The sequence below is a fragment of the Anolis sagrei genome, chromosome 1 (assembly GCF_037176765.1).
Source record: "Anolis sagrei isolate rAnoSag1 chromosome 1, rAnoSag1.mat, whole genome shotgun sequence".
Taxonomy (NCBI): Eukaryota; Metazoa; Chordata; class Lepidosauria; order Squamata; family Dactyloidae; genus Anolis; species Anolis sagrei.
Window position 1 is genome coordinate 2,068,813 of NC_090021.1, and position 15,145 is coordinate 2,083,957.

At 47.7% G+C, this 15,145-nt stretch overlaps 1 protein-coding gene across 2 annotated transcripts in view; it reads left to right on the forward strand.

The window, feature by feature from the left end:
* Positions 1–661: 661 nt before the first annotated feature.
* The window catches only part of ASXL2 (ASXL transcriptional regulator 2), a 53,323-nt gene continuing 38,839 nt past the window's right edge, over positions 662–15,145 (forward strand). For both annotated transcript variants that reach the window (XM_067470736.1, XM_067470761.1), the window contains exon 1: positions 662–1,007. In XM_067470736.1, coding sequence (XP_067326837.1) covers positions 948–1,007 — 60 coding nt within the window. In that variant the 5' untranslated portion in view covers positions 662–947. The remainder of the gene's footprint in view (positions 1,008–15,145) is intronic.

Below are 15,145 nucleotides of genomic sequence, written 5' to 3' on the forward strand. Positions count from 1 at the left end.
CAGGCGCGAGTTCCTGGCTCTCGCAAGTGCGCAGGCGCGAGCCTCATTATCCAATCCCCTTCGATGTGGGCGGGGAAATGAAGAAAAGACTCGTTCCTTGCTCTCGTAAGTGCGCAGGCGCGCGATGTCGTCATCCCTCATTATCCAATCCCCTTCGACGTGGGCGGAGAAATGAAAAAAGCAGACTAGTTCCTGGCTCTCGCAAGTGCGCAGGCGCACGGTGTCGTCATCCCTCATTATCCAATCCCCTTCGACGTGGGCGGGGAAGGAAAATCGTGGAAAAGCTGAGGAAGGAAGCATCGGTTCTATTCATCTCCACTGCGCAGGCGCGAGATGTCGTCATCCCTCATCATCCAATCCCCTTCGATGTGGGCGGGGAAATGAGAAAATGACTCGTTCCTGCCTCTCGCAAGTGCGCAGGCGCACTCTTTCGTCATCCCTCATCATCCAATCCCCTTCGATGTGGGCGGGGAAATGAGAAAATGACTCGTTCCTGCCTCTCGCAAGTGCGCAGGCGCACTCTTTCGTCATCCCTCATCATCCAATCCCCTTCGCTGTGGGCGGGGAAATGAGAAAATGACTCGTTCCTGCCTCTCGCAAGTGCGCAGGCGCACTCTTTCGTCATCCCTCATCATCCAATCCCCTTCGACCGTGGGCGGAGCCTCCTGTCCAAACAAGAAAATCACTTTTGGCCCCTCCTGCGCCCCGTCCTTTTCCTCACTCTCTCGTTACTTAGGGACTGTTGGCGGTCACGTGACGGCTGCTGGATTTCCCAACATGGCGGCGAGAGTAGGAGAAGCAGCAGCGACAGCAGCGGGAGAAGCGAGGGCCGTGAGGCGGAGGAGCTCTTGAAGCGGGAGGGCTGCCTTCCTTCCTCCCTTCTTCCCTCCCTCGTTCTCCTCCTGCTCGGCCCCTCGGTTCTCCTCTCTCGCGCTTCACCCGCAGCCATGAGGGAGAAAGGCCGCAAGAAGAGGAAGGGCAGGACCTGGGCCGAGGCCGCCAGGACGGTAGGAAGCTTGGAAGTCTTGGCGAAAAACTTCCTCACAGGACAGTCTTCTGAGTGCCCAGGGGGGAATCTCTCGTCTGGTATCACCCATGGATTGAGGTGCTGGGTTTGAGCCTGCCACTTTTGGACTCTCGCTTGCTGGGGTGTTCCAGCGAGTGTCTCTGTAGATCTAAGAAAACTATGTCTTGATTTGAGTCGTTGACGTGCTGGCAGATACCCAATCAGGGGATGAGCTGGAGATGTCTCTGCCTTGGTCCTTCCACTGTTGGCTGCTACTTCCCGGCGGATGTCAGGTGGTGCAATACCGGCTAAGCAGTGTAATGTCTCCAGTGGGGTAGGGCGCAGACACTCCGTGATAATGCGGCGTGTCTCATTAAGAGCCACATCCACTGTTTTAGTGTGGTGAGATGTGTTCCACACTGGGCATGCATACTCAGCAGCAGAGTAGCATAGCGTAAGGGCAGATGTCTTCACTGTGTCTGGTTGTGATCCCCAGGTTGTGCCAGTCAGCTTTCATATGATATTGTTTTTAGCACCCACTTTTTGCTTGATGTTCAGGCAGTGCTTCTTGTAGATCAGAGCATGGTCCAGAGTGACTCCCAGGTTTTTGGGTGCGCTGCAATGCTCCAGTGGGATTCCTTCCTAGGTAATAATCCTCAGAGCTAGGGATGCTTGTCTGTTCTTACAGTGAAAGCCGCATGTCTGTGTTTTAGATGGATTAGGGATCAGTTGGTTTTCCCTGTAATAGGCAGTAAGAGCACCTAGAGCTTCGGAGAGCTTCTGTTCTACCATCTCAAAGCTCCCTGCTTGGGTGGTGATGGCACGATCATCAGCATAGATGAAGCTCTCTGTCCCTTCTGGCAGTGGCTGGTCATTTGTGTAGATGTTGAACATGGATGGAGCAAGCACGCTCCCCTGAGGCAGGCCGTTCTTCTGTTTCCGCCATCTGCTTCTCTGGCCTTGGAACTCAACAAAAAAGCTCCTGTTTTGTAGCAGGTTTCCTATGAGGCGGGTGAGGTGGCAGGGGGGTGGCAGGCCAGGACAGACGCGTGCTGTGCGTTCACACGGTGTGGCTTGTTACATCCTGAGTAGACTACTGCAGTACACTCTACGTGGGGCTGCCTTTGAAGACTGCTCGGAAGCTTCTGTTAGTCCAACGGTCGCTCACTGCAGCGGCATACAGGGAACATACAACTCCTCTGTTACGCCAGCTCCACTGATTCCGAGCACAATTCAAAGTGCTGGCTTTAAGCCATAAACTCCTAAATGATTTTGGCCCAGACTACCTGACCGAACATATCTCCTGTTACGAACCATCACAAGATCTTCAGGAGAGGCCCTGCTCTCGATCCCACCTCCATTGCAAACGTGGTTGGTGGGGACGTGGGACAGGGCCTTCTCGGCAATGGCCCCCTGTCTGTTGAACTCTCTCCCCAGGGACATCTGGTTGAACACCTCCCTCCTGTCCTTTAGAAGGAAACTCCAGACTTGTCTTTGGGACCAGGTGTTCGTTTAATGGATAGCGGCAATTGGAAAGATACTGCGACATTGAATTAACCCAGGCTAGATTTGGTTTTAAACTGGTGTGACTATCGTTTTAATGCTTTGTTTTTAATGTTTTAAAGTAATCGTTGGTTATTTATATGTTGGTTATTTATGTGTTGACAGGATCGTACAATGCGTACGTGAGGCCGCCCTGAGTCCCCCCTTGGGGGGAGAAGGGCGGGGTAAAAGTGTATAAAATAAATAAATTGTTACTGCCTGGGGGAAACCTTTGTTGAGAAGTGATAACTGTCTTGTCTGGAGTTCCCCTGTGTTTGGGTGTCATTCTTTATTTACTATTATAATTGTAGAGTTTTTTTAATGCAGTGTTCCCCCACTTATTGCGAGGTTTCTGTTCCAGGACCACCCACAATAAGTGAAAATCTGCAAAGTAGGAACGCCATACTAATTTTAATATTTATACATTATTTTATATATAATTTTCTTACCTGCGCTTCCTTACCAACCTCCCAGGTCTGCAGGTTTCCCTCCTGGACTCAGCGCTGAACTTGGAGGTCCAGGTGTCAGAGGTGTATACTTGTATATTTTACGGTGTATAGATTTGTTTTCTGCTGCCCTTGAAACTAGGACTACGAGCGATGGGTTCAAATGACAGGAAAGGCGATTCCACCTGAACATGAGGAAGAGCTTCCTGAACATATGGGCTGTTCAGCAGTGGAACTCTCTACCTCAGATACTGGTGGCAGCTCCTTCCTTGGAGGCTTTTAAACAGAGGCTGGATGGCTGTCAGGGGTACTGGATGGCCCGCTTAGAGGTCTCTTCCAACTCTGGTATTTTATTAGTATTATTAAGCAGCTGCTGGATGGCCATCTATCAGAAGGGATTTGATGGTATCTTCTTGCCTGTCTCTTGCAGTCTCTTCCAATTCTAGGATTCTCTTAGAGAAGACACCTTTCTTCAGCTTTTGGATGTGACCTATTATTATGATGTTTATTTATATTGCGCTTTTTCTCTCCATTCGGTGATTTAAAGCGGCTCACATCTCAAAACATTTCATACAATCATAGAATAATAGAGTTGAAAGAGGCTATACGGGCCATCCAGTCCAACCACATTTGGCCATGCAGGAAAAGAACAATCACTGTACCCCTAACTGACAGCCATCCGGCCTCTGTTTAACAAATAAAACAATCATAAAATACTATTAAAAACATTTGTATAAAATACAAAAATATAAAAACCGTACAAAGCCACAAAAACACTATCGTGTGCGTCTCCTTGTTAAAATCGTTATTCAATTGCATCGTCAGGTCATTCCGTGATTTCGTATAATTATGCTGGACTAGCAAAAGCCTGTTCAAAAGCCAGGTTTTAACCTTTCTTCGAAAAGTCAGGAGGGAGGGCACTGCTCTTATATCCCTGGGGAGGGCGTTCCACAATCGAGGGGCCACCACTGAGAAGGCCCTGTCTCTCGTCCCCGCCAAATGCATCTGTGAGGAAGGTGGGACCGAGAGCAGGGCCTCCCCAGAAGATCTTAGTGTCCTAATCCATTGTTGATGGATACCTTTCAATTTGTACAGCCTGAAGATGTGGACAGGGTCCTTGGAGAGGTAAGAGCTGCCACATATATTCTAGATCTTTGCCCTTCCTGGCTGATCAAACAGGTCAGAGGGGGACTGGCAGAGTGGGTGAAGGGGGTGGTCAATCCCTTCTTGGAACAAAACAAAGTTCCAGCTTGCTTAAAGGAGACCATTGTGAGACCTATATTAGAAAAGCCATCCCTGAAGCCCTCTATAATCGACAACTATCTGCCAGTGTCCAACCTCCCCTTTCTGAGCAAGGTCTTGGAGTATTTGGTGGCCTCCCAATTCTGGAGATTTCTGGATGAGATGGATTATTTACATCCATTTCAGTCTGGTTTCAGGTCCGGCTATGGAACAGCTTTGGTCACCTTGATGGATGACCTACACAGAGGGCTAGACGGGAAGTGTGTCCGTCCCTCTTGGTTCTCCTGGACCTCTCAGCTGCTTTTAACAAAATTGACTGTGGTATCCTTCTGGGCCATTTCTTCGGGATGGGATTGGGAGGCATTGTTTTACAGTGGCTTTGTCCTTCCTGGAGGGCCGTTCCCTGAAGGTGGTGTTGGTGGACTCCTGTTTGAACCCTTGGCCATTATCCTGTGGGCTTCCTCCGGGTTCTGTTTGTCCCCCATGCTATTTAACATATACATGATACCACTGGGAGAGATCATTCAGAGTTTTGGAGTTCGGTGCCACATGTATGCGGATGACACCTAGCTCTACTACTCCTTTTCACCCAATGCTGTCCTGACCTTAAACCAGCACTTGTCACCAGTAAAGGACTGTATGAGGGCAAACTGATTGAAACTTAATCCAGACATGACAGAAGGGCTCCTGGTCAGTCGGAAGGCATCCCGGAGAATAGAGATTCAGCTTGTGTTGGACAGGGTCACACAGTCCGCAGTTGGGAGTCCTGCTGTCCGCAACATTGAACCTGGAGACCCAGTGTTGGCAGTGACTGGGAGAGCATTTCATAGAATCATAGAATCAAAGAGTTGGAAGAGACCTCATGGGCCATCCAGTCCAACCCCCTGCCAAGAAGCAGGAATATTGCATTCAAATCACAATTAAATTTGCACAATTAAAACTTGTGTGCCAACTGCATGTGTTCCTTGAGAAGCCAGATCTGCCCACGGTGGTCCATGCCTTAGTTACATCCCATCTGGATGACTGTAATGCACTGTACATGGGGCTGCCTCTGAAGAGTGCTGGGAAACTCCAACTTGCCTAGAGAGCTTCAGCCAGGTTGCTCACTGGGGCTGGAGACAGGGAGCAGGGAACTGCCCTCCTGCAGCAGCTCCACTGGCTGCTCATCTGTTTCCGGGTACAATACAAAGTGCCAGTTATGACCTTTAAAGCCCTAGACGGTTCAGTTCCAGGCTATTTGGCTGACCACATCTCCTTGTACAAACCTACCCTGGCCCTGAGATCCCCTTCAGGAGAGGTCCTTCTCTCAGTCCCACCTCCCTCTCAAGCTTGGTTGGTGGAGAGAATAAGGCCTTCTTCCTTCCTTCTCGGTGGCAAATAGATTATTATTTGAAACAGAAAAAAATGAGTCCACAGCTGACAAGATCACTCTGCTGGTTGTTGCGTTGGATCACATGTCGGATGCTTCCCAAGTGTCTAGGACTGTGTGATGTATCGGCGAATAATGCGTGCAGATCCCAGTAAGGTGGCCTTTTGCACCTGGCAGATGGTAATTTTGTCAGCGCCGATTGTGTTTAAGTGCAGGCCAAGGTCTTGAAGCACTGCACCTAGTGTCGCCGATCACCACTGGGACTATTACTACTATTATTATTATTATTATTAAAAGCCTGTCTAAATAAAAAGATTTTAGCCTGCTGCCTGAAGAACAGTAGGAAAGAGACCTTCTGGCTTCCCTGGGAAGAAGAGAGTTCTAGAGTGGAGGGGCATATAAATCAAAATGTAATGTTCGTTTGTGGGATTAACATAACTCAAAAACCACTGGGTGAATTGACTCCAAATTTGGACATAAGACACTTACCAGGCCAACAAGTGACCATCACCCCTAAAAATACAAAAACTCCACCTGCCAGGTGCAAAAGGCCACCTTACTGGGATCTGTACACATAATTCGCCGATACATCACATAGTCCTAGATACTTGGGAAGTGTCCGACGTGTGATCCAATACAACAACCAGAATAGTGATCTTATTTCCTGTATGCTAATCTTGATGTGTTTCATGTAATAATAATAATAATAAAAATAATAATGCTGCTGCAGAGGACAATATCGCTATACTGTGCTTTTGTGTAAATAATAATAATAATAATAATAATAATGCAGAGGGCATTATTATGTAGTAATAAAACCACAGTTCCCAGGATTTCATTGCCTTGAAGCATGACAGTTAAGATGTGGTACAGTGTGGAAGATGCATCCAGAGGAGGCTTCAGGAGTAGTTTTAGGAAAGGGGAAACAAGGCCAGTTTGATATAAGGCTGGGCCTCTGAAGGGAGGCTGGGTTGGAAGGCTTGCCTTGGCTTTCCCAAATGCCAAACCTGCCAAACAGCTGCTTCCTTTCCCACCTGCCCTTCTCTTCCGCTTTCCCTTCACTCTGGCCTTGGGTGCCAGGCTGGCAGTTTGGCTTTTGGATGCGCTCCTTTTCTGAGAAACATTTTGCAGGGCAAGCTCTGCAATGAGTCCCCAACCACTTAAGAGTGATGCATTACCGCAGCCCCTGTGTCTAGATCTTCCTTTGTAGTGCATATTATCACTGCACAGCTGAAGGTAGACTAGCACAAAGCAAAAGTTTGTGCTGTGGGATTCCTTATGGCAAGTGCAGTGTGCCAGGAAAACTGACAACTTTGAAACCCTGGCCCTTCCATACTGAAATTAACAATTGAAGGAAGGGGCCCCTCAGTCAGCAGGTTGGAGGAGGAGGATAGAGTAAAACTGTTTTAGTACCTAGAATCCTAGAGTTGGAAGAGACCTCGTGGGCCGTCCAGTCCAACCCCATTCTGCCAAGAAGCAGGAAAATTGCATTCAAAGCACCCCCGACAGATGGCCATCCAGCCTCCCTTTAAAAGCTTCCCAAGAAGGAGCCTCCACCACACTCCGGGGCAGAGAGTTCCATTGCTGAACGGCTCCTCACAGTCAGGAAGGTCTTCCTCATGTTCAGGTGGAATCTCCTCTCTTGTAGTTTGAAGCCATGGTTCCCTTGCGTCCTAGTCTCCAGGGAAGCAGAAAGAAAGCTTGCTCCCTTCTCCCTGTGGCTTCCTCTCACATATTTATACATGGGTATCATATCTCCTCTCAGCTTTCTCTTCTTCGGGCTAAACATGCCTAGCTCTTTAAGCCGCTCCTCATAGGGCTTGTTCTCCAGACGCTTGATCATTTTAGTCACCCTCCTCTGGACACATTCCATCTTAGAGTCAATATCTCTCTTGAATTGTGGTGCCCAGAATTGGACACAATATTCCAGGTGTGGTGTAACTAAAGTGGAATAGAGCATGGGGAGCATGACTTCCCTAGATCTAGACACTAGGCTCCTCTTGATGCAGGCCAAAATCCCATTGGCTTTTTTTGTTGCTACCTTGAGTTACTGCTTTTCAGCTTTGCCTTCTGCATATGCAATCTGTATGTGATATTTTGTGTAAACAGCTGCTGTTGTTAGTCTTAACTCCTCTTTGCTTAAGTAAACTCTTCTTGTAGTATGTGATCACTTGCACAAGGAAGATTTTCTGACGTGTCTTTCATGCCTTAATGCCACAAACATATTCAAGTTGTGCCCTGCCTTTTACTATCGTTACCAACAAGATCACAGACCATCATTAAGAGAATCCCTCTGAGTAAGAAATGGTCTAAGGATTCTGGCTGCTCAGTAACCAAAATTGCTGTTGTATTATATTGTGAGCCTGCATTGCTTAATCTCTTACTGGAAGTATAATTGGAAAGGAACTTAATAACTTTGGAGACCACAACAGAAAAGTTCACAAATCTGTGGTGTTGGGGCATTCTCACTTATTTATTTATTTATTTGTTTGTTTGTTTGAACAGTTGTATTACGTTTTTGACAGAACAAACAAACAAACATACAAAAGACACAGAGTTTGCAAGCTTGGTAGTGGATTAAATGTCCTTTGACCAGTGTCTGGCCCCTTGGAGTGCCTCTGGTGTTGCTGCAAGAAGGTCCCCCATGGTGCATGTGGCAGGGCTCAGGGTGCATTGCAGCAGGTGGTCAATGGTTTGCTCTTCTCCACACTCGCATGTCAGAGATTCCACTTTGTGGCCCCATTTCTTGAGGTTGGCTCTGCATCTCGTGGTGCCAGAGCGCAGTCTGTTCAGCACCTTCCAAGTCGCCCAGTCCTCTGTGTGCCCAGGGGGGAGTCTCTCATTTGGTATCACCCACGGATTGAGGTTCTGGGTTTGAGCCTGCCACTTTTGGACTCTCGCTTGCTGAGGTGTTCCAGCGAGTGTCTCTGTAGATCTTAGAAAACAGTGTCTGGATTTAAGTCGTTGACGTGCTGGCTGATACCCAAACTAGGGATGAGCTGGAGATGTCTTTGCCTTGGTCCTTTCACTATTGGCTGCTACTTCCCAGTGGATGTCAGGTGGTGCAATACCGGCTAAGCAGTGTAATTTCTCCAGTGGTGTAGGGCGCAGACACCCCGTGATAATGCAGCATGTCTCATTAAGAGCCACATCCACTCTTTTAGCGTGGTGAGATGTGTTCCACACTGGGCATGCATACTCAGCAGCCGAATAGCATAGCGCAGGGGCAGATGTCTTCACTATGTCTGATTGTGATCCCCAGGTTGTGCCAGTCAGCTTTCGTGATATTGTTTCTAGCACCCACTTTCTGCTTGATGTTCAGGCAGTGCTTCTTGCAGGCCAGAGCACGGTCCAGAGTGACTCCCAGGTATTTGGGTGCGCTGCAATGCTCCTGTGGGATTCCTTCCCAGGTGATCCTCAGAGCTGTCTGTTCTTAAGGTGAAAGGCACATGTCTGTGTTTTAGATGGGTTGGGGATCAGCTGGTTTTCCCTGTAATAGGCAGTAAGAGCACCTAGAGCTTTGGAAAGCTTCTGTTCAACCATCTCAAAACTCCCTGCTTGAGCGGTAATGGCACGATCATCAGCATAGATGAAACTCTCTGTCCCTTCTGGCAGTGGCTGGTCATTTGTGTAGATGTTGAACATGGATGGAGCAAGCACGCTCCCCTGAGGCAGGCCGCTCTTCTGTTTCCGCCATCTGCTTCTCTGGCCCTGGAATTCTCACACATGAAGATTTGGGAGAACTTTTGGGATCTGCAATAAGCTTCTGTCAAGTATAGTGGCAGTCCTTGGAGAGCAGAATGCATGTGGCCAATGGAATTGTAATGCAATCCCCCAGAGAGTGGTGTGTCTTGTCCACGTAGCATGGTAACTCCAGGAGTAACGTTCTGTCTGCTCAGTAGGTTGTAAAATCATGGTGGGGAATAAGTCTCATCGAATTGAGTATTGGTGCTGTCTTGCAAAGTGATTCTTGAACAAAATGTGCTTGATAATGATCCATTCTCAGGAAGAGTGTGCTAACAAAGTGAAATAATAATAATAATAATAATAATAAACCTTTATTTATATGCTGCTACCATCTCCCGCAGGACTCGGTGCGACTTACAAGAGGCCAAATACATCAATAAAAAAACAACGACAACAATACAACAATAAATAAACTCATAAACAAAGCAAAAACAATAACAATAATGTCACGACACATTAAAAACCTGAGGCAGGGCCAAATGTAATGGTTAAAATTTTAAAAATGCTAGACATGTCCAAGTGAAATAGGACAGATATTTTAGAGATCGGTACGTGAGCAGACAATCCCAAATCTCTCGTAAAGTACATTTGGGACACATTGCTTGGATTTCCTTATTCTGGGAACACTGAAACATCCACATTTTCAAGCTCCTTCTAAAGACTGCTAGCGATGGGGCATGCCTGATGTCCTTGGGGAGGGAGTTCCAGAGTCGAGGGGCCACCACCGAGAAGGCCCTGTCCCTCGTCCCCACCAATCGCGCTTGCGACGCAGGTGGGATCGCGAGCAGAGCCTCTCCAGATGATTGAAAATCGTGAACTGCTTCAGAGAGTGGAAAAGACAAGTATTTTGGGGGAGCCTTAACAGTTGATGATGACAGGTACAAAGCAGTGAAATATTCCTTGTTTAATTACTTTAAAATTTTATAGTCAATGGTATCTGAACCTCATTTGTTTATTTGTCCTTTATGTTTAACTAGATAGCTCCAACAGACAAGAGTTCTTTCTCCCACCCTGGACTTTCCACAGATACATAAACCCCATTTTCCTAGTTTCCATCAGACCTCACAACCTCTGAGGATGCTTGCCACAGATGCAGATGAAACGTCAGGAGAGAATGCTTCTAGAACATGGCCATATAACCCAAAAAACCCAATTACAGTTTTGTTTCAGCAAAATCAGGTCTAGAGAGGGCATTTTTCTCATTGATGTGTCTCAGTGCAAATTAGTTCCTGGAACTGACAAACATCTGTTCCCAGAAGGTTTGTTATGGGAGCTTTAATACATCTGGCTGTGGTCTGTCTGCGCACCTGAGTCATCCTGGAATATCCGTGACAACAGAAGAAAAGAATTCAAAGGATTAGCTGGTTCACTAAGCTGTGGATGCATGTGTCACTTCTATTACGTTTCAATTTGTATGGTTGCAAATATCCACCATAGCAGTCGTTCCCAACCTGGGGTCCGGGGAGTCCTGGGGGGCCGCAATGTTGTCAGAGGGGGTCCGCAAAGGACTGAAGAAATGCTACGATATTCTGCAGTGAAATCTGAATGAACGAATGAGTAAATGAATGGATGAAAGCAAGCTGGAAGGGGAATTGGAACAAAATCATATGACATTCATAACCTGGGAACAAAAAATCATGTTACATAGTGTTATTAGTGTAAATATTATTAACACACTCCTATTATAATCAAAATCTCAGCGGCTTTCGATACCATCGATCATGGTCTCCTTTTGGGACGACTCTCCGGGATGGGTCTCGGGGGCACGGTTTTGTCGTGGCTCCGGTCCTTCCTGGAGGGCCACTCCCAGATTGTGAAACTGGGGGACAGCTGCTCAGACCCCTGGTCTTTGACCTGTGGGGTCCCGCAAGGTTCCATTCTGTCTCCCATGCTTTTTAACATCTACATGAAACCGCTGGGAGAGGTCATCCAGAGTTTTGGAGTTGGGTGCCATCTCTATGTAATAGGCAGTAAGAGCACCTAGAGCTTCTGTTCAACCATCTCAAAGCTCCCTGCTTGAGTGGTGGTGGCATGATCATCAGCATAGATGAAACTTTCTGTCCCTTCTGGCAGTGGCTGGTCATTTGTGTAGATGTTGACCATGGATGGAGCAAGCACGCTCCCCTGAGGCAGGCCGTTCTTCTGTTTCCGCCCTCTGCTTCTCTGGCCCTGGAACTCAACAAAAAAGCTCCTGTTTTGTATCAGATTTCCTATGAGGCGGGTGAGGTGGTCGTCCTTTGTGATACTATACATTTTTCTCAGGAGGAGGCGGTGGTTTACGGTATCATAAGCCACTGACAGGTCTATGAAGACAGCTCTTATGATCTGCTGCCTTTCAAAGCCATCTTCTATGTGCTGAATCGGGTTCAGCACTTGCAATGTGCAGCTTTTGCCTTTCCTGAAGCCAGCTTGCTGTGGGATCAGACATTGGTCTATGATGATGATGATGATGATGATGATGATGGATACGGCTTGCTGGCTCTTTGGGAGCGGCTAGTTCTTGGGAAGGGAAGGCCCTTTTGACCATTTGTTGGTTGCTGTTCTTTCCTTTTCTCTGTCCAAGCGAAAGGACATCAGCGCTCTGGACCGTCTCTTCAGGAAAGTCCCTCTGCGCGATCCCTGCCACCTTTCCGCCTCTTTCCCTGCTGACCCCGATTCTAATTCCGTCTTTGAGAGGCATTGAGCTAATTGGATGAGGCAGAGGAGGACTAATCTGGGTCAAGGCTCCCTCAGATCTTCTCTCTTTCTTTCCTTTTTAAAATTACCAGGTGCAAGGGATGCATTGTGCTTGCTTCGGCTGCTGGAGTCTTTAGGGAAGGAAGGAAGGAAGGAAGGAAGGAAGGAAGGAAGGAAGGAAGGAAGGAAGGAAAAGAGATTTGTCATCAAGCCAACCCACAGAATAGGTTTTAAGCAACTCTCAGTATGCTCCAGTATTTGTCTCCAAGGGTGAAAATGCCTCTAGACCATGGCCATATAGCCCAAAAAAACCTACAACAACCCAGTGATTCCAGCCATGAAAGCCTTCGACAATACAAGGAACCATCTTCCTTGTAACTGATGGCTCTATGCCTTGTGGCTGACCTTTAGCCTCTGATGCGCTTTCCATGGGGCTTACGCTCAAACCCTTGGCCTTCCAGAGCATAGTTTCCCCTTCTGGCTCCAGAGACAAATGCAAGATACTCCACTTTGGCAGGAAAAACGAAGTGCAAAGATACAGAATGGGTGACGCCTGGCTCGAGAGCTGTACATGTGAAAAAGATCTTGGAGTCCTCGTGGACAACAAGTTAAACATGAGCCAGGAATGTGATGTGGCGGCAAAAAAAGCCAATGGGATTTTGGCCTACATCAAGAGGAGCCTAGTGTCTAGGTCCAGGGAAGTCATGCTCCCCATGCTCTATTACGCCTTGGTTAGACCACACCTGGAATATTGTGTCCAATTCTGGGCACCACAATTCAAGAGAGAGATTGACAAGCTGGAATGTGTCCAGAGGAGGGCGACTAAAATGATAAAAGGTCTGGAGAACAAACCCTATGAGGAGCGGCTTAAGGAGCTGGGCATGTTTAGCCTGAAGAAGAGAAGGCTGAGAGGGGATATGATAGCCATGTATGAATATGTGAGAGGAAGCCACAGGAAGGAGGGAGCAAGCTTGTTTTCTGCTTCCCTGGAGACTAGGACGCAATGGAACAATGGCTTCAAACTACAAGAGAGGAGATTCCACCTGAACATGAGGAAGAACTTCCTGACTGTGAGAGCCGTTCAGCAGTGGAACTCTCTGCCCCGGAGTGTGGTGGAGGCTCCTTCTTTGGAAGCTTTTCAACAGAGGCTGGATGGCCATCTGCCAGGGGTGATTTGGATGCAATATTCCTGCTTCTTGGCCGAAGGGGGTTGGACTGGATGGCCCATGAGGTCTCTTCCAACTCTAGGATTTTATGATTCTATGACACGATAAATAAATAAATCTAATGTTTACATAAGTTGTTTTAATGTTGTTTTAGATTGTTGTTTAATTGCTTTTAATTGTTATTGTTTGGGCATGGAATAATGCCAATTATGTAAGCCGCCCTGAGTCCCCTTCAGGGTGAGAAAGGCGGGGTATAAAGAAATAAATAAATAACATTTAAAGTACAAACACCGTCCTGTGTTCCCTGCTACTTTCACATTTGTTTTGCAAGTTCCAGGGGCACACTTGAATAACAGTGTGATAGAGGGAGGAGAGCAGCAGCCATGGTCAGCGGTGACCAGGGGAGCATTTGCACAGTTCAGTCTCGTGCGCCAGCTGCACCCGTACCTTGGGAAGTCTGACTTGGCCACGGTAGTACATGCTCTGGTCACATCCCGCCTTGACTACTGCAACGCTCTCTACGTGGGGATGCCCTTGAAGACGGCCCGGAAGCTCCAGCTAGTCCAGTGCGCGGCAGCCATGTTACTAACAGGAGCGCAGGGAGCACACAACGCCCTTGTACCAGCTCCACTGGCTGCCGATCTGCTACCGGGCCCAATTCAAGGTGCTGGTGCTGGCCTACAAAGCCCTAAACGGTTCCGGCCCAAAATACCTGTCTGACCGCATCTCGGCCTATGAGCCCACGAGGACTTTGAGATCATCCGGGGAGGCCCTTCTCTCGATCCCGCCTGCCTCACAGGCACGCCTGGTGGGGACGAGGGACAGGGCCTTCTCGGTGGTGGCCCCCCGGCTGTGGAACACCCTCCCTGTGGACATCAGACTGGCGCCCTCCCTTATGACATTCCGCAAGAGACTAAAGACGTGGTTGTTTGAGAAGGCGTTTGAGTAAGTGCTGCAACAATTGGCAATGACGACTGGAACGGAACATGGATAACGAGATTTGGATTGTGATTCAATGATGAGACGTCGCGAATGATTTAGTGTAATTGTATTATTGATAGTGATGTTGTTTATTGTTGTGTGATATTGCTTATGTTGTAAATTGTACCTGGTTTTATATGTTGTACACCGCCGTGAGTCGCCCTAGGGCTGAGAACGGCGGTCTACAAGTGCAGTAAATAAATAAATGGTCGGTCTGTTTTCCGCTTTCCTTGCAGATCTGCCTGGGTGTTTTCCGAACTGTCTAGGAATGATGACATTACTTGGGAGTCAAGCAATGTAATGAGGAATTCTGTCTGGCCCTGTGGCAACAACACCATTACTTTTGACCCAAGGAAGAATTGTTTATTTTATTTATTTATCGTGTCATCAGCAACCAGACCATTGTATTACATTTCTAACAGAACAAAACAAACACACAGATAAAAAAACCCCACAGATTTTGCAAACTTGGTAGTGGATTAAATGTCTTTTGATCAGTATCTGGCCACTTGGAGCGCCTCTGGTGTTGCCGCAAGAAGGTCCTCCCTTGTGCATGTGGCAGGGCTCAGGTTGCATTGCAGCAGGTGGTGAGTGGTTTCTTCTTCTCCACGCTCGCATGTCGTGGATTCCACTTTGTGGCCCCATTTCTGAAGGTTTGCTCTGCATCTCGTGGTGCCAGAGCGCAGTCTGTTCAGCACCTTCCAAGTTGCCCAGTCTTCTGTGTGCTCAGGGGGAAGTCTCTCATCTGGTATCAGCCATAGGTTGAGGTTCTGGGTTTGAGCCTGCCACTTTTGGACTCTCGCTTGCTGAGGTATTCCAGCGAGTGTCTCTGTAGATCTAAGAAAGCTTGTTTTCTGCTTCCTTGGAGACTAGGACGCAGAACAATGGCTTCAAACTACAAGAGAGGAGATTCCATCTAAACACGAGGAAGAACTTCCTGACTGTGAGAGCCATTCAGCAGTGGAACTCT